At 46.7% G+C, this 25,927-nt stretch overlaps 2 protein-coding genes across 2 annotated transcripts in view; one reads left to right on the plus strand and one right to left on the minus strand.

Moving 5' to 3' along the window:
- The window catches only part of ARK2C (arkadia (RNF111) C-terminal like ring finger ubiquitin ligase 2C), a 52,193-nt gene extending 50,665 nt beyond the window's left edge, over window positions 1-1,528 (plus strand). The window contains exon 8 of the mRNA XM_054283561.1: window positions 236-1,528. Within this exon, the coding sequence (XP_054139536.1) occupies window positions 236-353 (118 nt within the window). The 3' untranslated portion in view covers window positions 354-1,528. The remainder of the gene's footprint in view (window positions 1-235) is intronic.
- Window positions 1,529-9,934: 8,406 nt separating this feature from the next.
- LOXHD1 (lipoxygenase homology PLAT domains 1) overlaps window positions 9,935-25,927 on the minus strand; it is a 152,712-nt gene continuing 136,719 nt past the window's right edge. The window contains exons 38-41 of the mRNA XM_054283407.1: window positions 16,393-16,563; window positions 15,029-15,167; window positions 13,382-13,543; window positions 9,935-10,415 (exon numbers count right to left, since the gene is read on the minus strand). Of these exons, the coding sequence (XP_054139382.1) occupies window positions 9,935-10,415; window positions 13,382-13,543; window positions 15,029-15,167; window positions 16,393-16,563 (953 nt within the window). The remainder of the gene's footprint in view (window positions 10,416-13,381; window positions 13,544-15,028; window positions 15,168-16,392; window positions 16,564-25,927) is intronic.

The raw sequence follows: 25,927 nt of genomic DNA on the forward strand, positions 1-25,927 counted from the left end.
AATAACTGAAACAACTCAATTCAGGATGGTGTGGGGGTTTCTAATAGGCCAAGGAGGACACTATCTCCAGCCCTGTGTGAACTGGCATGGCTGGGAAAGGCTGCTGGACCTTGGTGGCAATGGTGTCACCACAGGAATGTTTCCCATGTTCCAAGCAGCCCCAGATGCTGTTTTTCAGCTCTTTTTGCTCCCTTGGACCTCCTCCACCCTAACAGTGGTGTTTTTCTCTCTGCAGGCGGTTGCCCTGCATGCATCTCTTTCACCAAGTGTGCGTGGACCAGTGGCTGGCCACCAGCAAGAAGTGCCCGATCTGCAGGGTGGACATTGAAACACAGCTCGGCTCGGACAGCTGAAAAGACTGGCTGGACACACCATTTTCCTTACCAGGTCGTATGGCCATACACCCTTGCAGCGAAATTTTTTGCCTTCTGAGCCATTTGATTGAGAGGGGAAGTCTGCAGGCACGGTAGTGAGGAGAAGGAGGAGGTGATACAATATCTAGCAGTAGGAGATGTTGCACATATACGCAGGATACAGGCCCAGTGAAAGGGAGCTGGCATTCCCGGAGCTCAGAGACCCCGTGCTGCAGAAGATTTTAATGTTGAATATGAAGGAACTAGTTGTGGTTAGTCCGGCCTGTCAATCCTGCTTTTCATGGGGATTGTATATATACCTCTCAAATATGTAGAAACATGTTAGGGGTCCTTTAGCTATTTCTATGGATGGCAGCTGGAGCATGTTAGCTTAAGAAATGTTGTGTTTGATGCCCTACTCATCTTGTGGTGGACATGTTGCTGTTACCTAATTTGCACCAAATATTTTTTCATAGATTCCTTATTTTGGTGCCTGATTAATACATTGCAGAGGGGGGAATAAAGAGGTCAAACATCCCCATCCTTGGGGTGGGAGAAAGAGAAGAAAAAGCAAAATCCTGTTTACAGTCAGAAGGGTTTGTGCTCTTTGCCTCAGCCGCGTGTGCTTCTTTCCCTTGCATTTACAGTGTGTTGCAAATTTAGAGAAGCTTAATAAAAATAAAAATTGGGGATAAAATGAACGAAGCAATAGGGAAAAGCTTCGTTCCTGCTTGTCTGCTGGTGCTGGACACTTTCTGTAGCGGCAGAGTATTTGAGTAGATGCTGTTTCTTTGCTTTCTGTATTTTAACAAAGTAGCTTGTCATATCAAAATCCAAGGAAGTTCTGTCTACATGATTGCAATTGTCTGTGATGCTTTCTTCTGTGAGCTGTGTGGCGTGTTGGCTTTGCCAGCACCGCTCCAAAGTGATGGTTACAGGAGCCGGCGCCTTCCACTGTTCTTTGGGGCGTGACAAAGGCGCCAAGAGGTGCAAAACGTTGACTCTCCTCCCATTGCCAAAGCATCTCTTGATAAGGGGACAGAAGAGAACTCGATGCTCACAAGACACTGCTGAGACCATGAACTCTTGGTCGTGGGAGGGGAAGGCAGGGTGCAGGTGGGGCTGCCACTTTTGGGAGCCGTGACCCGCCCCAAAGCGCGCGCACCCGCGCCCTCGCGGGCTGGTGTGCGTGTTTCAGGCCGTACCCACACAGAGTAACAGTGGCTGTTAAAATGAAACTTAATCACATTAACACTCAAAGCAGAATTAAGAGGTAATACCCAAAGGAGTGAGCTGTTGCAATCCATGCTCCCCCTAAACAAAAAAAAAAAGACCTCAGTGCGCCAACCGCAGGGATCGGGCGGAAAACCCTCGGGAAAACTGACATTCATAACCAAAACCTGTAGTTTTCTTTTTGTTTCTTTTTTTTTTTTTTTTTTTTTCTTTCATACTAAGGGAGAAAGGAGCTGCAGAGAGGCAGCAGGGGAATTAGAAACATAATCTATTGAAAATGCTGGTGTGGTGGGAATGATTTCTGTCTCCCCTGAGCATATGTTTCACTGGAGAGAAATGCTCTCCCAAGTAGATTCAGTCATAAACTCTCATCTGAGAAACTGCAAGATTCTCATGAGCTGTAACTGGAAAACACCAACATCAGAGGCACACAGAGATTTACTTTTTCCCCCAGTGAGAGAGGAGAGAGAAGAAGGGAAGCCCCATGTGAGGGTGCAGGAGCCTCTCATTGTGTGCCAAAGCAGGTGGGAGAGAGAGGAAGGAGACAAATGGTGACATATAGGGAAGATGTATAAGGCAGAAGTTCTTGGCTGTGAGGGTGGGGAAGCCCTGGCACAGGTTGTCCAGAAAACCCTGGAAGTGCTGAAGGCCAGACAGAATGGTGTCTGGAGTGACCTGGCCTAGTGGAGGTGTCCCTGCCCACAGTAGGGTGTTTGGAACAAGATGAGCTTTGAGGTCCCTCCCAAGCCATTCCATGACTTGATGGCACATTTGCCACCCAGCACAAGTGACGGCTTCTTGGGGAATGTGGTGGTGCCAGCCCTGATGTCCATGGGTCGGGGAGTGGCCCATGGATACCTATGGGTCTTGCTCCACCAGCATTGAAGCAGCATTACAAATAATACTAATAATACTAATACCATGACAAGCAAAGAAAGGTTTTGGTGGTAAAATACTCTGCGCAGGTTTGGTCTGCCCAGGTGTGACCTGTGGGGGAGAAGCAGGGAGAGCAACAGGGGGATTGACACCCCCACTGGGTGGGGAGGGAATGAGGAACACTTCTGGACCCTGTGTTTTCTTTTAAAGCCTATGAGAAAGTGTTACTATTTGCCTAATAAACAAGCACAGTTTTTAAAAAAAAGAATAAAAAAAATTGATCAAACTGAAAAAAAAAAAAAAAACCAAACCAAACAAACAAAAAAACCAAGCAAACCTTTGATGAAGAAAAGCACCAAACTCCCATGGTCTCGTGTGAGTGACTGATCCCAAGATGCGTGCGAATTTACAGTGTCTGGAGTTGTATCAGTGTGTCAGGTTCCTTTGCGTTTAAATAATTTGTACAACTAGGTTGCGAGTTAGGATTGCGAGTTTAAAAACAAAACAAAACAAAACAAACATCAACAACAACAACAACAACAAAAAATCTAGAAACAAAACATCAATAGTTTACAGGGTTTTGTGAGTTTAAATGCCTTATATTTAACAATCATAATTTATGACTAACTTGTAGATATTGTGGGTTCTAATTTAATTATTTTTATAGTTGTTTTTTTGCATTTTCAATTATAATTTATTTATTTAGAAATTACTACTAATTTTTTTTATTACTCCTATTACCTCATTTTTGCATTGTTTCTGAGAATGGAATGCTTTGCATGCATCGGTACTTAAAATAAAATTAAACAGGGGATGTGGGGGGTAATGCTTATCTTGTCAAAAACAGTGAAAAAAAAAAAAGAGAAAAAAATCAGGGTGTGTGATTACAAACTGTATTACTGTGGTGCTGTTACCTTGGATACATTCCATAAAAATGCAAACCTTTGATTCTGTATGCTGTGACATAGTGGAAAACTGCAATATAGTGACTGTGTTTAGCACATATATATGAATATTATTTGCACTCATAATCAAACTCTGGTGATCCTTTCACTTGCGTCCTTGCGCATTGAAGGCGGTTAACGACGCTCTGCATAAACCAAAACGTTTTGGTTGTTTCTTGGTACTGCCCTGTCCCTGCTGCCTCTGGTGATGCTGCTGCTGCTGCTGCTGCTGCTGCTGCTTGTGTGACCCTGCACTAACACCCAGCAGGCCCCCACTGCAAGGGGCAATGCATGCCTTTAGTGCAAGATTGTGTCAAAAGCCCAGGTTTGGTGGCTCTGTAATTTTTGGCGTCTATCAGTGCTTGGTTTGGCTCTTTTCACCCTCTGTGTGTGCACCCAGCTGGGATGAAGGAGGCAGTAGGGTGAACTTAAGCTTGGAGGCAACAGAACTGAGGGTTTCAGTGCAGTTTTTAGGGGCTGGCTTCCTTACTCAGAGGCTAGGAAGGCCCTGGTACAGATTTTCCAGAGCAGCTGTGGCTGCCCCATACCTGGAAGCATCCATGCCCAGGTTGGATGGGACTTGGAGCAACCTGGGATAGTGGAAGCTGTCCCTGCCCATGGCAGGGGGTGGAATGAGATGAGCTTTAGGGTCCCTTCCAGCTCAGGCAATTCTGTGGTCCTGTGATACCATGTCTAGCTGAGAGTGGTTGGGATGGACACGGGGTCCGTTTGCCATCTCCTTGCAGTGCCTGCCATGGGCACTGGCTGTAACCCAGCTCTGACACATGCATGGGGCAGAAGCACTTAACACTGATCTGGACCAGTTGGCTTCATCCCTCCTGTACAGGAGGGAGCCTCAATTTGGAGCTTTTTAATCCAGTGTAGAGTTGGGACCCACTCCCGAGCCCTCCTGCCCCCAAGAAGGGGGTCAGCCCCAAAATGACATGGCCAAGCATCCCCATCCTGCCATGGCTGCACCACTCTTGCAATGCATTGCCCTTTCCCCAAAGTCCCCTGAGTATCACAAGTTCCAGCTTTGCCAGAAGGTTAGAGAACCTCTGATAACATTTTAAGCTTTAAGCCATAACCATGCTCGGTCAGTGCAGACATTTAGCTGTGTACAGGCAGAAGTGGGGTTTGATGCATGTGCTCAGCCAGTAGCCATCCTCCCCACAAAAAGGCTCTGGATGAAATTCTCAGTTGGGTTAGAAAGGCACAAAATCACAGTACCTTAATTCTTTTCTCTCTGTCCCTTCAGGGTGCTGCGCTGCTTTGTTGACTTTGCCTTACCCCAGGTTTTAAACCTGTCTGTGTTTTTTACCTTGCTGCTCTGTAACACTCCTCCCCTGTAGCCTGGAGCTGTGATTTTGAGCTGTGTGGGGACTGGGAGCTTGGCCGTCCTCCCCCACAAAGTCACTGTAAGAGGGATAAGCAAAACAAGGAGCGAGTAAACAAAACCCCCTCTCCTTTAATGACCCCGGGCAGGTGAAAGGATCACCCACATTTTTGTATTCCTACTGCTGTTCTGTTGTGCTGTGCAACATTTTGCTACATAGACTATTTTATAGAAGAAAGCTAGAAAAATATTTATTATTAATATTAAAGCAATAGTGCATTGAAGAAATGGAAAGACATTAGAAATTGTGTAAATGCTTAGATTCACTTTTGTTGGACTTTTTGTACTTTATTTATAACTAATAAAACAAACCGCATTGCTAACTATAAACCTGTGCCACGCAGAAGACACCTGCCAGGGCGGTCGCTTGGTCTTTATTTGCTGCTCATTTCTGGTTTCTTTGGGTTGGAACCAATTCTCCTTCCACTGCTTGTGTCTTTGATGAGCAGGAGAAGCACTGCTGGGGTAAAAAATTCCCTGCCCATCTGGTTTGCAGAGGCTGCTGGTGGCTGGGCCCCACGGCAGAGGTGAGGTGAGACTCTCCACACCGGGCACGTCGCTGTGTGTGGTGCCCTGTGGCACCAGTTTGGTCATCAGGTACCAAAAGGCTTTCTAGAATTTCAGGAACTTGCCTGTTAAAGAGAGATTTCTCCTCTAAACACATCACACAGTGCCTGTCAGGTATTTATAGCAAGTCCTGCAGAGGTATCAACAGGTTCTCCCATCCTTTCTCCTGGTGGAGAAGGATTTCCTTCTGCCTGGGTCTCCACTTTAAAAACTAGGAAGGGGAAATTGACTGGAAGAAAAACCCCAAACCCTTCAAACCTATACATTTGGGGGTATTTTCAGTCCTTTTTGCTACCCATTGGAGAATCCAATGGGTCATACACCCAATTTTGCATCCTGCAAAATCCATTCTGTAGATCCTCCCGTGCTCTTATTTCCTCCCACAACAAATGGTGCCAGTCTCTGCTCCTGCCCACTCGATTCAGCTGCTCCTCCTGAAAAGCTGAGGCCAGTGCCCAGCTTTGACTGTGTGATTAGACTTAAATAAGCCTTGGAGACAAGTGGCTGCTGATCACAGAGATTTGGTTCCCGTGGCTGAAGGAATTGCCGGCTCCCCCAGCATCCATCAAAAGCTGCATAAGGGATGAACTGTGTTCACACCACACGAACCTCTTGTTACAGGAGGCTTTTAGAAACTCAGAAAACAGAAAACAGGTTAAAAGTGACCTGCTGGTCCAGCTGGGGAAAATCTCAGTTTCTCACTGAGATCCTGCTGATGTCCTTCAGAGGGGTGACGCCGCTGAGAGAGGTGCTGCAGATGGCAATCAGGTTTGTTTTGGAGCTGGAGCAGCAAAGGAGCTGCCACAATCTGATAACAGCCCTGCTGAGCACAGAGCCTGCCTGGGGAGGGAGAGGGGCTCTGCCCATCACAGCATAGCAGCACAGACCAAAATGCAACATCTTTATTCACTGCCAGCATCTGCTCTCACTGCAGCTGCCCAGGGTTGAGAAACTGAGCCCCTAACCATTATTATCCAGTGTTTTGTGGTGCCTAAATCTGCACCTGCATCTGGCCCACAGGTTGCACCTCAGAGCTGTACAATCCCATTAATAAATCTATTTAATCTATTTTTAAAAATTTTTTTAATTTAAGCTCTTTTCTAGTTTAGAATTGGCCTCTAGACATAAGGAAGGAGCAAGGAAGATTGTAAGATATTTTCTACACACAGAACATAAGATACTTCACATCTCAGTCATTGCCCCTTCATGAGCCTAGGGTTCACATAGGGATATGATGCTACCAAAAATGCTTAGCAACAATTTCAGAGATTTGCAAATAATTTTCTGTGTCTTGCACCAAGAGGCAACTGGTCCTTCAGCATGAAACACTGCTAAGTACCCCTTGTTAATGCTTGTTTCCACTGGCAGCACCCAAGTGCTTTAGTAAGCCTAAATTTGTTAAACACAGAACTTCATCAGAGCTCCAAAATGATGGAGAACACAAATACAATGGCACAGCCAGGTTTTGAAGACTCACACTGAGTGCTACCAATCTTGCCCTTTGCTCTTGTTTCTTATTTACATTGTTGTTTTAGGATGAAGAAATGTGCATTAAAATGCCACCAATTAGGAGGTTGGTGGTGGGAGCAGGAGCTTTGGATCTGCCCAACATACCAGCCTTGGGCAGCTTGGTCTCCACAGGAAACGATTGACTAAGCCCTGCAAAAGGCACAGGACTAGGAAAGTTTTGGCTTTTCTCCTCCCTAGATCTCCACTTGTCCAAGAAACTGTTGGCTCTAGCAGCTTAACGCAAATCCAGCCTCTGGAAAAACTCCACTCTTCCCTTATTACTTCTGTAGCAGCTGTTGTGGCAACAGAGGGACTCCCCAGAGCCAGGGCGGAGCTGAGCTTTGCACTGAGGAGGGGCTTGCTTGGAGTGGAAAAAAGCAGAGTTCCTTCGTGCTTTGCCAAGGCTGCCTTCCTGGAGTCAGTGTGGGTGCTGACCCTGTATCAGCAAACTCTCCCTGGCCCTTTTCAGCTCCTGGCAGCTTTGCCTGGGGCTTTGGTGCTGAATAAGCCTGTCCAGGCACGGCAGGGGGCCTTGATGACCCCAGGTACCTGCAAATCCATCTCCCACCTGCACAGTGGTTTGGTCACCCTGAAGATATTAATTCCTGTGCCTCAACCCATGTTTCTGGCCAGTTGCCACCTGTGATTCCTCCCAGACACATTTGTGAGCACATTTCACACGCAAGGTAAGAATTTATCTTTCCTCCTTGCCCCAGGGAGGGAAGGTGTGTGGATCAGGAGCTGCCTCCCTGCTCCCCAGGGCTGGAATCATAGAAGAATCCTGGAACCATAGAATCACCATGGGCTCACAGAATGGTTTGGGCTGGAAGGGACCTCAAAGATTCTGTTCTCCCCCTCTGCCATGGGCAGGGATACCTTCCCTTAGAACAGGTTGCTCTCAACCCTGTCCAACCTGGCCAAGGAAGCAAGTGCCAGGGCAGTGAGCTTGCCCAGGGGATGGCAGGGGTTAAACTGATGCTCTAAAACCAGCTTTCCCCCCACTCTGTACCAAGTAGGGTTGACTGGAGCCAGCTGGAAATGCTGGGACTGCAGCACTGCACAGGGACAAACTCCAATTTCACAGCAGCACTCATTTGTCTGAAAAGGGGCCAAACCTCTTGACAGGAGAGGATTTTTTTTCCCACAGTGCTGGTCAAACTTGGGTGGGAGGGAATGCAGGGAGATCAAAAGCCTGACCCGTATTTTGCTTCAAACACATACTGGGGAAGTGCAATGACGCTGCACAAGAACAGCAAACCCAAATGCACCAGAATCCACTCATGGGACGCCCTGGGTATCCAGGGAGCCTGAACTCCATCCCAGCAGGATCCCAGGGATGCAGTCAGACCCTAGCAAGCACCTCCAGCCCTCCTAAGGGCTGTTCTGCTCCTCCTGCTCCTTGCTAAGGGCTGGGCACCAGTCTGCCATGAGGAGGGAGAGCACAGCCAGCAAAGGCTGCTATTATTGTTATTCCTCTCAGTGAGTAGCTGATCCCTGATGAGCTTGATTACTGGGCTCATTTAAGCAACTTGGTCTGCTCCAGAACCATCAGTTACCATAAAGGTTTCTAAAATGAATTAGGCTGGGCTATTATTTGTGAGCTGGCAGAGACAGCCATGATATAAGGTGATGTCTCTTTGGTGGTGCCTGCTGTGGGAAACAGAAATCCAGAACTTCCCTGGAAGGGCTTTAGTGGGTTAGGAGCTTTCAAATACCTCTGAGCAATGGACAGCATTTCTAAGATGCTTCTGACTCCTGTCTCAGTATCACCAGGCTTTGCTGGGCCTCCTTTGCCCATGAGGAGTGAGGGACTGAGCAGTGGGACAGTTCTGCCTTGTGGCCTGGCACATCCAGGCATGGTCCCAGCAGAAGCATCATCCTCCACCCAGGAACTGGCTGGGCTTGGTGGGTTGAGCCCACTCCTGAACCCTTTGATCCCTGTTCTTGCAAAGTTCTTGTTTAAAGCCAGCTTCTGGCAGAGGGTGGGCCAGGAGGAAGGTCCTCATGGCTCAAACACCTCCATTTTTCCTCCTAAGGATGTGTCCTGCTGCTTTGCAGCCTAGAGAGAGAGACAGGGCTCCAGAAGCGATGATTTATGAACAGATTTTCTTGTTGGTAGCTGTAGAGATGTGAGTGCCTGGGAAGAGCTCATTGACAGGAGCACTGGCCCTTACTGCCTCCAGGAAATCCCTTCTGAGCTACAGAAAAAGACAAAACAGCAATCCTTATTAAAGGAAAAAAAACCGTTGAAATGCATGGCAGTTGCTCTGAAACAGAGCTGGTATTCAGGCCATGTAGGGTATGATTATCCTGAGTCAGCTTTGAATATAGTTAGCACAGCTTCCTTGCTGTGGAATTGATTATCTGGAAGGTCTTTTGCACTGGCAGCTGTAACCATAGATCTCAGCTCTTGGCAGAGTTGTAGGAATTCAGCCAGGGAGCAAAGTCTGCCCTGGGGGGAAAAAAGCTCACAGGGCAGAAAACATCACCCAGATCCCACTGCTTGAGACCTGGCTGGGTGGATGCAGATGCTCCCCAAACTCCCCATGGAACATCCCACTGTGCCTGCTGTGTTTTGATGTGGTGCCCTTGGAGATGTCCATATGTGTGTATGGACGTGCAGAGCTTGCAGTTGCCAGAAGTGGGAAAAAACTGGGATCTCCAAGCTCAATTTTCTTAATTAAAAATGTCTCAATTAACCTCTATGCTTATCTAAAAGTGGAGCCTATCAGTGGAGTAGGTCAGTGGGTATTCTCAGCTCTGTAAAGACATAGCACTGAAAGCAGAAACATCTGAGCTGGTAAAGAAAAGTTTATATCTCTGCTGGTTGTAGCTTTTAATCATAAATAACCAATAAATGCATTTATTTAATTAACAGTTTTATGTGCACTTTAAAAAAAAAAAGCAACATTGCTTTTACAAAATGTTAACCCAGGAAGAACGTCTTGCTACTAAAAATCTCTCAATACAAAAGGCAGCGTATTAAAAAGTAAAAGGCAATATAAAACAGTATAATGAGAAAAAAAAAATGCATACTGAAGGGACCAAAACCCTCCTCAGTAGCTAGGAAAAAGATCCCTACAGATTAACCCATCCCCTCGGTTTTCATCCAGCCACTTCCCACAGGGAAATATGGTGGTGACGCCAGTGGCCGAGTTGGTGATCTCCACCCTCTCCACCAGCCAGCCCGGAGCCAGCCCGCTGTTGTCGTGCTCAATCTTGACCTTCTTCAGCTCCCCCATGTCCAGCGTTTCCAGGTAAAACCTGCTGGTTTTGCCTCGCTCAAAGAGGTTCCTGAACTTCTGCCGGAGCGCGCGCCGCCCCGAGTCGCCGTTCAGGCCGAAGATGGTGATGAACACGTTGGCGTCGGTGCCCGCGCCCTTCTCGAAGCCCGTGACCACGATGGTCTCGTATTTCACTGGCACCAGGCTCCGGGCTTTGCTGGCAAAGCTCTCGGTGACCTTGGCACACTCGAAGACTTTGTAGTCTCGCCGCTTGTAGCGCAGAGGGATCTTCGCGTTGCACCTGAAGAAGTACCTGACACAGGGAGAGACAGGCAGGTTAATGGCACGGATGGCCACTTTGTGGGGCAAACGTGAGGGAATTGTGGGATTGTTTGTGTTGGAAAAGCCTTCTAGGATCATTGAGTCAAAGTGCTACCCCACCCCAGCACTGCCCCGTGTTCCCAAAGTGCCACATCCACACGGCTTTTGAATTCCTCCAGGAATGGCGGCTCCATCACTGCCCTGGGCAGCTGTGCCAGGGCTGGACAGCTCCTTGCATGAAGAAATTTTCCATAATATCCAATCTATCCTTCCCCTGGCATGTTTTGAGGCTGTTCCCTCTGCTCCTGTCCCTGTTCCCTGGAGCGCAGCCCGACCCCCCCGGCTGTCCCCTCCTGTCAGGAGCTGTGCAGAGCCACAAGGGCCCCCTGAGCCTCCTTTGCTCCAGGCTCAGCCCCTGCCCAGCTCCCTCAGCCTCTCCTGGGGCTCCAGCCCCTTCCCAGCTCCGTTCCCTGCCCTGGACACGCTCCAGCCCCTCGGTGTCTCTCTTGTGCTGAGGGCCCAGAGCTGTCCCCAGCACTGGAGCTGCCCCAACAGTGCCAGCACAGGGACAGGCCCTGTCCACCTGTACCACGTTGTTGGTACAAAAATGGAGCCAGAAAGTTAGGGAGTGTGAATTCTACTAAATTGCCCAATATTAATGCTGTTTCAGCATTTTCCCCTCCATGTACCAGAACTTGAATATTTCTCTAGAAAGAGAGCCACAATGGAACTTTGCAGCTGGAAAAATCTGACCTCTCCCCACACAGCTGCGGACACACTGCATGTGGGAATGATCTCTGTGGATCTTGTCACCTCTTCAGCCTGTGCAATGGCATGACCAGTTCCAGACCCACCAAGGCAGTGACAAGCAGTCAGACCAGAGCTAAAGCAGGAAAAGGGCATAAATAAAAGCAACAGGAAAGATGGAGGAGGTTTAAATCTCCCCTGCCCTTTCTAGATTACCTGTGTCATCCTTAGCAGGGAACAGAAAAAGTGGGAAAAGGGGAATGAGAGGTACCACAAGCCAACAGTGCTGTGTCTGGTGATGTGCAGGGAGCACCGAGCACATCCGTGAATTTCCTCGTAGCTGGCACTCAGCCAGGGGCTGGAGCACTCTGCTTTTAATGCTGTATTTCACTTCCAGTGATGCAGATCAGTTCCAAATGAGCTTCTCCCCTTCCCCACCTTCACTGAACTGCAGCAGGTCCTCCTGAATGGAGTGTGGTTGGATTGCAGTGCGTGTGTAAAATAAACACCTGGAGGAAGGGTCCCTGTGAATCCAGCTGTATGGTGTTGCTTAAGCACTTCCTATACTCTTGGCATTTTCTGCAGACAAAGTGAAGCGCTTATTCCCTGGGAAGAAGCTTTGTAGATGAGAAATTCCAGGGGGAAAAAAAATTAGGCTGTGGGACTGAAAAACTGCATGAAGAGCGTGATGGAATTTCTGTAGATTCCAGGAGGAACAAAATTTTAGGCTCAGGGGCAGAAAAACTTCATGAGAGTATGATGGAGAGGATTCCCAGTGCTGCAGATGAATTTCCTCAGCTGTGTAATATCTCATGGTCTGGAAGTGAAATGGTGCATGCCAATCTTCACAAGGGGCAAAAAGAAAAAAAACTTACATTTGTAGCCCTGGAATGTGCAAGGAAAATCTTTAAACAGTATCTTTTTACATACTAAGAAAGGAAAAATCCCAGTATAATTCAAAACTATTGCTGCAACAATCTGTTAACTCTTTAAACTTGGTCTTTGGCTTGTCTGGGTAGGTTTTTTGATATCTGGGATGGGTTATTCCTGAAGTGAGAACTTGTTCTCATGGTGCAAGCTCTCCAGTTGCTTGTGTGCACTGCAAACACCACTGCAAAGTTCTGCCTCTGCAGAGCTGGAGCCCTGCTCCAGTGCAAGGACAGACTGCAGGCTTTACCCACACCTCATGGCTGCCCTCTCTAATTTAAAACAATCTCTAAAATGTGAGATTTTATGAGAAAACCTGTGGCCCCCTCACAGCACACTGTCCCAGCAGTTTCAGCATGCTCCCAGTGAGTTCAGTGCATGGATCTGATTGCACAGCTGGACTCAGAGGGTTCCAGGCTTTTCCCCACCGGGAGAAAAGAACATGTTTTAGTATGCAATTGACTGAGTTTTCATTCAGCAAATATTATTAAGGCTCTTCAGTTGGCTGATTAATTTGCTAGGAGAGACTCTTAGCTTCTAAAAAAAAACCTCACCACTTCAAGGATTTCTTCTTAAACACTCAATTGTCTCAGCTGGAACAAACTCCTCGTAGTTAAATTCTTCAGCAGCAATGGAAATATCATGGAGAAGAGAAGAAATCCACAATTAATGTCGTGGACTGTTTTACTGGAGTGCAGTTTGTTCTGCAGATGGGTGATCTCCTCTGCTCCTGTGGAATCTGCTCCCCTCCCATAGATGAGACTCAGGTCAAAGCGTGCATGACCTGACCCTGCTCAGGGCTCTTCAGGCATGGCTGAGCTGCAGGACTGCAACCTTTCCAGTGATGTGTGGCCTTTTGGACCAGACCAGGAGGATCTCTCATCCAAACTGGTCAGAATCAGAGGCTCAGCCTTTGTATTACTCTCGTTTCCAGGAAATCTTTCACAAGGCTTACTTAAAGACCAGTCTGGGCAGAGTATCCTACAATTGAATTTTAGCCATTCTGGTTATTTTTCATAATGTGAGACATCAATTCATCCTGGCTGTGAGACTCATCTCAGCCAACTTGTTTATGAAGTTACCTGCACATGCAAACACCCTCTCTAACAACACAGAAATTGTGCAGACAAGGACGTTCTGGCCCTGACACACCAAACTACACAACAGAAAACAAGACTTTCTGTTATTTCCTAAGCCTGAAATGCTTCAGGAGGATGTGTGCAGAGCTGCTGAGCTGCCCTGTGTCCTCCCAGGGCAGCTCCTTGCAGGTGGGAAGGCACTTACTTGTTGCAAAGCTCCATCTCTGTCACAATGATCTCCTGGACATGCCAGAAGACATCAGCTTTTGCAGATGACTTCTTCCCATCCTTTGGGCAGTGACCAACACAGATGGCTGCAATATCACCAAGGTTCTTCGAAGAAAACTGGAACGTGTCAGTCGCTCCCCTGCAGGAGACAGGGAGCAGTTTCAGCATCCTGGAGGCTGCCAGTGACTTGCCTCATATGGACATTAAGTAATTTGCACATGGCTATGGAAGATAGAGGATAAGCCTTCATTTACAGTCATTTGATTTAACCTACAATCATTCAACACAAAGTATAATTTCCATATTTAAATTTAGTATTTTCTCTGATTAGGGGTGACACTTTAAATTGTTGCCACTAGGACTTTCTAGGATAAACTTGAGCTGTTCCACATACAAAATCAATTTGCCTCATTATAGATAAAGCTAAAGAATGACTAATTTCCCCTCCAGCACTTATTCATTCATTCTTGACAGATACTGTATCTGTTACACATCTACCCACCATAGCTGTTTTAAATTTGCCAGTTGAGCCACCCTTCCTGAAGCTCGAGTTGGAAATAGCTCAGAGGAACAATTAAATCACAGAATCTCAGAATGGTTTGGGCTGGAAAGGACCCTAAAGATCACCTAATTCAAAACCCCTGTCATGGGCAGGCCTGATAGGTTTCTGACAAAGAGTTGGCTGGATTCCTGTTGTGTTCCTGGAGTTTCTGTTGGGTTTATTTCCTTGGGCTGGCCCTTGGTCCCTCCAAGGACAGACTGTGCCTAGTGAAGAGGGGTGTCTAACTCCTCCACGGGCACCATCAGCTCAAGAAGCTCCTCCTGATCTTTCATATTTCATGTGGTGTCTCAGTCAGTCATATTGTGTTCCACATGAGCCAGAATTGCACCTTCCTTTACCAGAAAAAGTGATTTGGTCATCCATCACTTTTCCTCCCTGCAAAGCAGCAGAACATCAGCAGTGCCCGTGACTTTGGTGAGGTCCCCATCTCCAGAGGGTGTTCCCTGTCCTCAAACAAGCAGAAAACCCTGCTCACACCTGGAGCCCTTTGGTCCCACGTGGGAGAGGGAATATGCCCCCTGTTCCATGGATGTGCCTCCAGCAGGAGGCTGATCCTGCCTTTCCTCACACCACAGTGATCCGGCAGCCTCACCCCCGGATCCGTCTGCAAAGCCCGATCTGAGCAGCTCTGACAACATCTAGCCTCCAACTGTTATTACTTTCTCTCTGATTCCCACTCCCAGAGAGATGCTGCAAAAGGAACTAAAACCACCTCCAGCTTCCTCCTGCTCCTCCCAGCTCAAAATCCACTCAGCCTCCCTGGGGGCTCGCCAGGAGCCTCTTTGTATGTACAGACACAAAAGGACACACACACACACAGACACACATGCAACATCTACATTTCCCTTTGCCAAATGCCTTTTTCTTGCTGTCCTAAAACCTACTCTGTGGCTGCCCACCAGAAACTCATTTTCTATCTTCTCTGTTATCCAAGTAGGAAGCCATCAAGCTTTTCGGAAGCAGCATGGCACAAACACAGCTCCCTATGGCAAGAAGAGGTGGCATTTGTGGAGGACACACAGTGGGTGGGGAGATCCTCTGGCCCACCATCCTGCTTACTACCTTTCAAACCTCCTTTTCTTGGAAGAGTTTTCCATGAGGAATTCCTTGGAGCGGCCCATCTTCCCTTCCAGGATGATCCAGATGTTTTCCTTCGTATCTGCATCCTCCCTGTCGCTGGTTACTGTGAGAATCTCATAGGCTTTAAAGCATAATTAACACACACGTTAAGCAGAAAAGGGAGAGCAGATGGCCTGCAAGATCTCTTCATTTGGCTGCCACTTTGCTTAAAAACCCCTTTCCTAATATTTATTACAGCCCACAAGACAGCAAGCATTTGCAAAATAAGGGTGGAAACACACTGAAATCTGTGGGACTTTTGACTTCTAAGTGGTTTGGGATAGAATACATGAAAAATACGAATCCCGTTCAATTGGGTAGCAAGAATAGATGGAGTTATTCTTAGAATCATAGAATATTCTGTGTTGGAGGGACCCACAAGGATGATTGAGGTCCCTCTTGAACAATGTGTGTCCAGCTCCATGCTGTGCTGAGCATTTCATCTGAAACACAGCCTGAATCCTCCATATTTTCTTTTCTTTCTTTCTTTTTTTTTCCCTTAAATTTGTGCCACTGTTCCTATCAGAGTGAGGGTGTCCATGCACCCAGCAGGATGTGCTCAGATGCTGTGGTGGCCTGTAAGTACCCAGAATGGCCCTCACAAGGCTGATTTTTTTCAGGGGCAGAGCACAATCACGGTGAGGATTGTATCCCCAGGATTCCCCTGTCAGTAATGTGATTATTGTCTCCCCAGGATTCTCCTGTCAGTAATGTGATTATTGTCTCCCCAGGATTCTCCTGAAGAAGAGCACTGGTGCAGTAGTTCTTGAGATGGACTCTGCATACCCTCAGTGTGGTTAAGTAACTCTTGTTGGCTGAGTCACCCCCACATCAGACAGCAGTGTAATTGCCTTGGCCCCAGTGGGATTACCCAGAGCAGATCCAGGGCCATGGGCTGTTAAGCTCAGCTGTGATATTCAGCTGGGACACTTAAGCTCATAGCCCAGAACCAGTTAAGGAGGAAGCTGGAGCAATGTTACTTACCAAGCTTTAAGGACTGAACTTATTTTCCACCTCAAAGCTCAAGCACATTACTTCTAATGAGATCATATCCATGAGTTCTGATGGCTCACTGATGGACTGAACCACTGCAGATGGGCCCCTCTTTGCTTTCAACACAGAATGAGAACTTTTTCTTCCTCCTAAATCCTGTTTCATTTCTTTCTTATCCCAGAACTGCACTATTGAACTGAAGTGTACATGAAATAACCCCCAAAGCCTGCATGGGAGCCTCCAGCTTGCAGGAGATGTGGTCCCACAACCTCTGAGATCCCTCAGGAAGTGGCACAAGAGCCCTCCAAACTCACCAGTCCGTTCCTTCAGTTCCAGGATGTCATTGTTGGCACAGGCCAGCTCCCTGATGAGCTGCCCATCATCCTCACCCTTCGCCAGCCAGCGATCGCACTGGAACCGGAACGTCTTGTCCATGGCAGAGTCCGTCACATCGATGTATTCCAGGTGCCATCCTGGGGCAATGCCTGGTGAAACAGCAGAAATAATAAAGCTCTGAATGTTTGCACATAGGAGGGGAGGTGCCTTTCCTTGATTGTTGCTATAAATCATGGAATCAAGGAATGGAAGGGAGCTTTGAAGGTCAGCTCTCCTGCCATGGACAGGGACACTTTCCACTATCCCAGGGTGCTCCAAGCCCCATCCAGCCTGGCCTTGGGCACTTCCAGGCATGGGGTAGCCACAGCTTTTCTGGGCAATCTGTGCCAAAGCCTCCCCATCCTCATTGTGAATTTTTTTTTTTTTTTTTAATCTAATCTAAATTGACTCTCTTCTAGTTTTCAACCACCCCCACTGCCCTGTTGCAGCAGGCCCTTCTAAAACATTTGTCCCCATCTTTTTTATAAGCACTAAGGTTCGGGCTCTCTCATCTTTGGATTTGAAGTCAGAATGTAAAGCACAATTTCCTCCTTCAACCCTGCCAGCCAGCACATGCAAGGAACCATCCCATCCTTGCCAAGGAGCGAGGGCAAATTAATGAGTGCTGGGACTGGATGTGAAAACAGGATGGAGTAAAGTGATGGATGCTCCAGCATGGATGACCAAATCACTTTACATTTCCCCTGGGGCCTTCTGAGGAGCTACAGTACCCTTTTAGCTTGCTACTTCATTTGTTCAGTTTGTTTTTTCCCCATTGGAAAAGCAACTTGAAGACAAAGAAAACAGCATTTGAGAATGTTTTCCTGATTTCTTTGTTAAAATCACAGGAACACTTGTTGACCTCAGTGGGGACAGGAGGTTCTGACAGTTCTACTTTCAAGTCCTGCTATTAGTCAGACAAAAAATGTTATGTTCATGATGAGACATATCTGCTCACTTATTATGTACATCCTGGAGAGATTAAACAGCTCTTGCTCTTCCAGGAATTCACTGCCGTGTTCCCTACATTTGCAAAAATTAATCTTCATTATCCCTGAATAGAAAATGATGGCACATTTTTGAGTTGTGTCAACAAGCTGCCTCTCTCCTGTGGACTGTGAGCCTCCACACCATGTGCTGGCAGTTCTTTACCAGCCTCACAGCCATTGCTGTTCTGCGCTTTGCTTCCTGAACCTTCTCCAAGCTAGGAAATTAAACTGGGTGCTATGCAGCACAGACCTTAGCCAACACCACCATTCACCCCTTAAATTTCAGGGGCACAGAACTGCAAAGTCATTCCAGTGCCTGGAGGGTTCATCTGTAGAACATCTTGCTTAGGGCAAACTCAGCTAAAGCAGGTTCCTCAGGGCCAGGTGTGGCCAGGTTTTTAATATCTCCAGGGATGGAGATTCCACAGCCTCTCTGGCTGGCCTGTGCCAGAGTCTGATTACTCATGCAGATTAAAAAAAATCTTTCTTTTCTTATTTTAAATGGAATTTCCTCTATTTCAGTTTGAGGCCATTCCTTCTTGTGCTGTCACTGGACACTGGTGAGAAGAGTTTAGTTCCATCTGCTTTAATTTTACAGGTTGTCCAGAGCAGCTGTGGCTTCCCCTGGATTCCTGGAATGTCCAAGGCCAGGCTGGATGGGGCTTGGAGCCACCTGGGACAGTGGAAGGTGTCCCTGCCCATGGCAGTAGTTGGAACACAATTGTCTTTAAGCTCTCTTTCAACAGAAACCATTCTGTGATTCTACAATTCTGTGAAGTTTTCCAGGGTTCCCACTGTGATTTAACTGGAGCAACTTGCTCTTTGGGGCTGTTTTGGAAATTTATTCTACACATGTTGGCAGTGTCAGCTGTTAATCTTTTGGTAGGATCTTATCCATTTAAGTTCAGTGAACCTCTCTGCAGGATATTCAGGAGGCTGCTCTGCTCCCATCAAAACTTTACATGGTGACAACAGTACAGCATGAAAGAAGGAAAACATGCCTTCCTTCTGCAGTGAGAGGTGTCAGCGCCTGCAGACCAGGATGGAATAAATTGTTGATCTCAGCCTGGCTGCCAGCAGCAAACAGGACGGTGGGGTCAGGATCAGGGCTAAGCAGCAGTGCCAGAAAGGAGACTGGGTGAGATGCTCGTGCCCTCCTCCCTCTCCTCCAGCCTGGTGCCAGCAGCCACACTCCCCAAGAAGCTGCAGCAAATTCCTGCTCTTATATCAGAGGCAGAGACGGGACTGACCTGACTTTGCTGCAGATGTGGGAGCTGAGGACAAAGGCAGCTCCTCCCCACAAAAATGCTCTTATCAGCTCTGGGCTATTTAAAGAGCAAGTGCTGAGCTCTGTCAGGGATCAGCACTGAAAAGCAAATGCCAACAGGGTGTCCCTTACTGCACGGGGGTACATAAATTAAGGAACTGGATAGACAGTCCTAGAAAAATGGTACAACTTCCCCTAAACATCCTCCTGTCTGCTTTAAAGAAAGAAACATTTCTCTTCTCTCTCACTAAAAATTGCCTTCTCTCATTTTCATTCTTGATTGTTAGTGACTTAAATTAGATTATGAGACCTGTGTTTGGATCCCTAAATACTTTTCATTTTTAGAAGAAATAGCTCACCCCAGGTGAAAGCTGTACTGGATACCTCCATAGCAGCATATCTCCCCACCCTGTCCATGTCCCATTGTGCCAGGAGTGGTGTCACATCAAGGGTTTCATTGCCATTAAACACCATTTAAAAGCTGGTGTGGAAATGGAAAGGTTGGTTCGTGTCTGAAAAATGCACCCTGCTCAACTAGAAAAAAATATTGTTTTTTCTTTTGTTTCAGACTGGGAAGGTATTTATAAAACTGCTCTTTGCATTGGTATGGAGAAGAAAATGGAAAGGCCAGTGATGCACAGAGTCTAAATCTGAGACTCCCCAACTGCTGGGCTGGCTCTGTGTGCTGGGCATCACGTCAGCAGAAGGAGAACAAGTCATGTTTGCAGAACTGCTTTCCAGGTCATGAAATCCTGGTTTCAGGCTATTATTCCGTTTACCCCTTGTGTTCCTCTGTGACTTTTGCAATGGGCTCAGAGACTCTACAGCAATGATAGGAAAGGAAACTCGTACCCCAGAGTCACCAAATCCACAGCCCAAGCTGGATTATAGAGCAGCATAAGCAGAAGAGGAAGAGGAGCCAGAAAGGTGATGTGAATATAGGAGTGTGAAAGGATTTCCCAAATCCTGACCACTGCCCACACAGCCTGGCTGCAGGGAGAAACTGAAGGATCTCTGCAGCAATGGCCCATCAGCCTTTTCCCTGGACACTGTCCCTGACTCTGATCCACAGAGCCAGAGCTGCTCCATCGCTCAGTTTGGGATGATTGCAGAAAAAACAGAGCAGACCTGCCTGTGTCCTGTTGGCACCTCAGGCAGCAGTACCAGGAAAACAAGTGCTCAGGAAAACATCAGCTGCACAAATTTCTGCTGTGAGCTCAGTACAAACCAGGACCACTACATTTGCCTCCATTAATGCTTTGGGGCAGAAGGGAAGAAATAGCACACATCTGAGTAGTTCCTGCCCCATTATTCATCCCTTGGTCTTTAAAATAATTTGGCGAGCACTGTGCCTTTGTGAAAGGTCCCCTACCACCAAAACAAGTGTTCAACACTTGTAACAAAAGGTATTTCACCCCAGGCCTCGTTTTGCTGCCATTGAAATCCCCAGCAACAAACCTGCCTTAATAAAACCCATGGCAGTGCCACATAGGCTCCTTAATGGTCTGCAGCTGGAAGTGACATTTTCAATAGCATGCAAAACATTTCAAATGTAATTAGAGGAAGAGAAGAGCTTTGGGGAAAAAAGAATCACTTTGCTTGCTTGACTCTGTATAATTTAGTGTGATCTAGGGAAAATGTATTCTGTTCCCCAAATGTCCTTATCCAAAAGAACAGTTATTTATCTCATTTATCCTCTTTCCTAAAAGGATCCAAGCTGGCTACTGGGGGATTCTGGGCAGGGACCACCTGAAAGGCCCTGACAGGACCTGCTTTCCTTTTCCCCAGGTGATGCTGGCAGTCTGTGCTTTCCTGACATTGGACAGGTTGGATTGTAAACTCCTTGTCACCCATTTCTGCAGTGATTAGCACAATTGAGCCTGACTGTAGAGGCACAGATGAAACACAGATAATGACATTATTGCTTCATTTAGCTAAAACCCCAGCCTGCAGCACCAGAAGCTTCTCTTGCCTCTCTCAGGAACAGCCACGACTTTCCTGCACTCACCCCTAGAATATTAAAGCATTCTGACACCTGCAGAAACATGGCAGGGTGGGAGGAAAAAATGGGGTGGAACAAGTGTGGTGGGTTCCCTGCTCAGCAGGCACCTGGTCCCTCACCTTGCTTTAGGGAATATTAACTATTCCTGGCAAATAAAGTCCTGGTGGGATCAAATCTGCTCTCAGAGCCACATCCATGCTCGGATACACACACATCCATGGAAGTCTCCACTTTTTCCAGCCATATTCATTGACTACCTTCTCTATCCCTTAACTTTCTGTAGCAATATCTCTTCTGGTTTGGTTTTGGAAGCAGCTGATGTCTGATCAAGGATAATAGTAGTCATTACTGCTGCTTATGTTTCCACAGGAGTAAAAAATCCCTCCTGCTAGGGACATTGACTGCTCAAGGGCCAGTGAAGAATTGCTGCTGCCAAGCCATTCACAGCCACCAACCAGCACTGCTCAGCCCCCTAACTGCATTTTTTATTCATTTATTTTTTAAAAATTTTCACGTTTTCTGACACATGAAGTAACGACCATAGCACAGACAGCCTTGCATCCTCTGACATTTCTTATCCCCTGCCTGGTGAGGTGAGCATTCATCCCTAAACCCCACCTAGTGAGGCATCACCAGAAAGTGGTGGGAGTTTTGATAGCAGCTTCAAACCTCTAGAAATGGAGCATTAATTGTGAGGTGTTAAAATCATAGCATCTAGCAGTGCACCAGTACATCTCAAAACACTCTAGGAAGGTGAATAATTTTTATCCCTAATTTACATAATTGAAAATGAGGTACAGGGATGCGATTTACGCAAGGTCATTCAGCAAACCAGTGGCAGAATAAAAATAGATCCATTTTGTGTATCTCTCCTTTAGGCTCATGTTGGTTCACACCACAACATTTCTCATCAGGGCAGACGGGCAATGCAAAAAAACCTCTCACAGTCTTGAGAAAGCAGAAGATTAACACTTGGGATAGTTTTAGAAAGTGAGTGCCCTGCGCCTCCTCTCCTCTGTTGTCTCTGCAACTTGTTCAGAGTTCAGGATTTGACTCGGGTCAAAACCACCCATAAATTACCCTCAGACACACCCCACTCCTCCAGCCCTCACATCTTACAGATGAACTACTCCTGTGCAAAAATACTTAACAACTCAGACTGGAGATGGAACAATTTCTCAGATTATGTTCTTGTGATTGAAGGAAATTTCGTATTTTATAGAGGGATACTTGAAGCAAAAGCTTTTAAAAAGGATGCAGGATAATTTGTCCCCAAGAGGAGCAAAAGAGGCCTGTAGAAAAGAGAAGCTTTTACGGAAATTATAATTCTAAGGCTACATCTGTCCTTTTGGGCTCCTTCTGAAAGGTTCTGCAATTCACAAGATTGGAAAGGAATGAATGCAGAAGGTCAACACCAAAGTCTTTGTGTTCTCTCTGGGTCTGCAATTTGAATTCCTTACATGTCTTATTCTGCTTCATGTCACTTCTGGACTGTGATACCTTGGCAGTATCTCTTGGTAAAGATGTAACACCTGTAGCACACCTTTCACAGAATCATGGAATGGTTTGGGATGGATGGGAGATTAAAACTCGTCCCATTCCACCCCTGCCATGGGCAGGGACCCCTTCCACCATCCAAGGCTGCTCCAGGCCCCGTCCAGCCTGGCCTTTGGCACTTCCAGGGGTGAGGCAGCCACAGCTCCTCTGTGCCAGGGCCTCATATTCCTCACAGGGTGAAATCCTTATCTTTGTGACAACACCTTTGGGTGAAAAACCTGGCCTTGGAGAGAGAGGAAGGTGCAAGGCACATGAGAGGGGGCTCCTTGTGTCAGTGCTGGGATCTCCCAAGGTGCTGAGGCTAGATTTGGACAATCTGAAGGAGTCATCAGCCATGGCACAGTTGCTGGCATGCTGCAAGTCTGCAGATTGCACTCCCACTTGAGCCCAGTCTGAGTTGTAGAGTTGATCCATGCATGCAGAAGGATGTGCAGGAGTTGGAATTGACTGCCCCTGTACTGAGCCACCAGCAAAACAGAGAGTGTGATGGACTCTCCTCTCCTTGGGCAGTTTCACACATCTATTTCTCGCCCTCTCACTTTTTATTTAAAGCAGAAACTCTTCAACAAATCTGCCCTGAGGATCAGCACAGTTTATGAGGCACCAGTCCAGAGCTGAGAGGGAAGGCTTAGAAAAGCCCTTCTCAGGTCTGATAGCTGAGTAAATCCTTACAAAGGGATAAAAAAAGACAGTTCTTTAGGTTTTTTAAAAAAATATTTATGGTCTACAAGTGCCCCAAAGGCTTGGAATCATGTCCATGAATTGGAGAACCAGACCTCTGGAATGGCTGTGTGCTGTGAGTTCAAGGCCTGGGCATTTAACATCTGAGTCAAGACACTGCTCCTGGAAAAGGTAATTCCTTCAGGGAAAGGAAAGGAAAACCAAGGGTATATAAACTGTTTTGACTTGAGTCCAACTCAAAAAGGGAATAAGGTACTTTCTCTTTTGGGAGAGCCACCCAAAAGGAGTCACTGGGGCAGCTGGGCTATTTAAAACTCTGCTGGACAATGTCAGAGCAGTTGGTAAATTGAGAGAAAGGCCTTGTTAAGGCAAAGAAGAAGTTTGGCTCCATAACCTTGGTATTTACTTTTGTCTTTGCTCCCACAACACAGAAAAGTCTGGTTTATCCATAATTAGACTCTTCCTGGCTCCCCTTGGTTGATGGCAACTGAGATAATCAAGAATCTGAAATTAATTACTTTAGACAGACTGCTTATCACCTGGGTCCAAATCTACTCAGGCAGATGAGGGAGCTAAGTCCAGATTTCCTATACTTCCTTGTTCCATGGAGAAAAAGGCATCCAAAACATCCAAAAGCAAACAAGCAAACAAACACAAAAACCACCACATAAAAAAGGAGGGAAACCAGCCTTTTTCTAGGTAAATAGTTCTGTTACTGAGACACTGAGAAACTTTCAGTCATTCTTCCAGAGTGGTGATTTAGTCCTTACAGCAGACTAAAAAAAAAATTTAAAAAATTTGAGGCCTATATTTAGAAAGTCAGCATTTCTACAGACCTACAGATACTGATCTTGCATAAATGTAGAAGTAAATGAACAGAGATATGAGAAAATACATAGTGCCTATCTGAGATCAGGAGATGGGGAGCCTGGAAGTGATTAAATTTGCTCAGGGAGTCTAAATATATTAGGTTGAACATCAGTATCTCAAAGTAAACAGGGGCAAGATAAAAAGACACGGAGCAAAATTAAAACTAAATTTCATTCATATCACTTTGCTGTTACCAGAATCTCACTGGTGAGCTCTAAACATCTAAAAAAGTCAGGAACAAGTTCCTTGAAATTGCAGTTGTGAAGTCTTTAAACTGCCTGTTTTCAAATGAGCAACAACTTCCTCCCTAATCATTTTTACTGAAGTTAGAGAAATTAGATGGGGGCTTCATTCCTCCTTTATGTCTCATACAGAGATGTCACTCAGCAGTTTTTGTGGGGAAAATGGCATTTAAAAGCATTAAAGTGGGACCATAAAACCGGCGTGCTTTTCCACAGGATGAAAACATGGTGTTTGCAATTTAAAGACCTCCTGATAGTCTTGCCATGGCAATTACTGTCTCTTCAGCTCTGAACACCCCACTGCAGTCAAATTTCAGTGAAAGGATAAACAAAAGATGAGAACTGGGAGCGAAGCCACTGCAGCAAGGCTGCACCAAGGGAGAAGGATGCTGAGCTGTGGTGCATGGCACAGCGAGCACAATGGGCAAGGCATTTAAATGTATTTTATCCTGAAATACAGGCAGGCAGTTGGCATCTGGATATGGCAAGGAAAAGGAAGCCTTTGGATGGTTAATATTTCCCCTTGATGGGGCACCTCATGTGATGTTGTCATTAGCCCCAAATATCAGCACAAGGAGCTGGAGCTGCTGCAGCCAGTGCAGAGGAGGCCACGGAGCTGCTGCCAGGGCTGGAGCCCCTCTGCTCTGGAGCCAGCCTGGCACAGCTGGGGCTGCTCAGCTGCACCAGAGAAGCTCCAGGGACACCTCAGAGCCCCTGCCAGGGCCTGCAGGGGCTCCAGGAGAGCTGCACAGCCCCTGGGGACAAGGCAGGCAGGGACAGCACCCAGGCAATGGCTCCCACTGCCAGAGGGCAGGGACAGATTTTGGCCCATTGGGAATTAGGAATTGCTGTCTGGGAGGGTGGGCAGGCCCTGGCCCAGGGTGCCCAGAGCAGCTGTGGCTGCCCCTGGATCCCTGGCAGTGTCCCAGGCCAGGCTGGATGGGGCTGGGAGCAGCCTGGGACAGTGGGAGGTGTCCCTGCCCATGGCAGGGGGTGGAATGAGATGCACTTTAAAGTCTCTTCCATCCCAAACCATTCTGTGATTCTGTGATTCTATGATTCTGTAATTCCTTTTTTCTGTCATTCTGTGATTGTGACTGACAGTTTATTTCAGGAAAAGAACACCAAGCATGCTTCACATATTCAGGACTCGAGGAGCAATGGGGTGGGCCAGTGTGAGGCCAAGCCTTCCACAGGCCATTGGTAGAGAGCCATTTAGTCCAAAAAAGCCAGAAAAGAGGTAGAGAAAGAATGATCAACATCTGAAGCCTCGGAGCAGCTGTAAATACAAACACATTTTTATTTAACGCCCAAAGTCCCTCACACATCTGGCAAAAAACATACTTGACCCCTGACCCTACTACTCATTTAAAAGAAATAGAGCCAGGAATTTCTAGGCAGTGCCACAGCCAATTTATATAAATTATATATAGGGAGCAGGCATATATTCAAAGGATAGCTATATCCTGGATCTCAGCAGTAATAAATACTCTACCCACCCACCAAACTGTCATGCTGAATTGTGTGAAGTTTTAGATGGGAGATGCCTTTCACATGACTAATGCAAGAACAATGTAGACAACATATGTTACGATTTAAACAACAGTTTTCCTTCTTTCTGTGGGGAAAAGCAAGAACATTTTTGCTGAACAAAACTTGAGCATGGTGTTTATCCAAGGCTTAAATTAACCTTGCTGTCAGACAGGTCTGGTAAGGACTAGTATTTATAAGTGGAAACCAGTATTATGAGGAAATAAGGAGACAGAATATGAGGCTGCCATGTGTATTTATATACATATTTTAGGTTCTAGACGCCCAGCTTAGTATTTTAGCTGACTTGTGGTGGTTATCTGGGTACAAGTTCTT

Source organism: Melozone crissalis, unplaced genomic scaffold (assembly GCF_028551555.1).
Source record: "Melozone crissalis strain CALT ecotype California unplaced genomic scaffold, PUWL_Pcris_2 ptg000036l_1, whole genome shotgun sequence".
Lineage (NCBI taxonomy): Eukaryota > Metazoa > Chordata > Aves > Passeriformes > Passerellidae > Melozone > Melozone crissalis.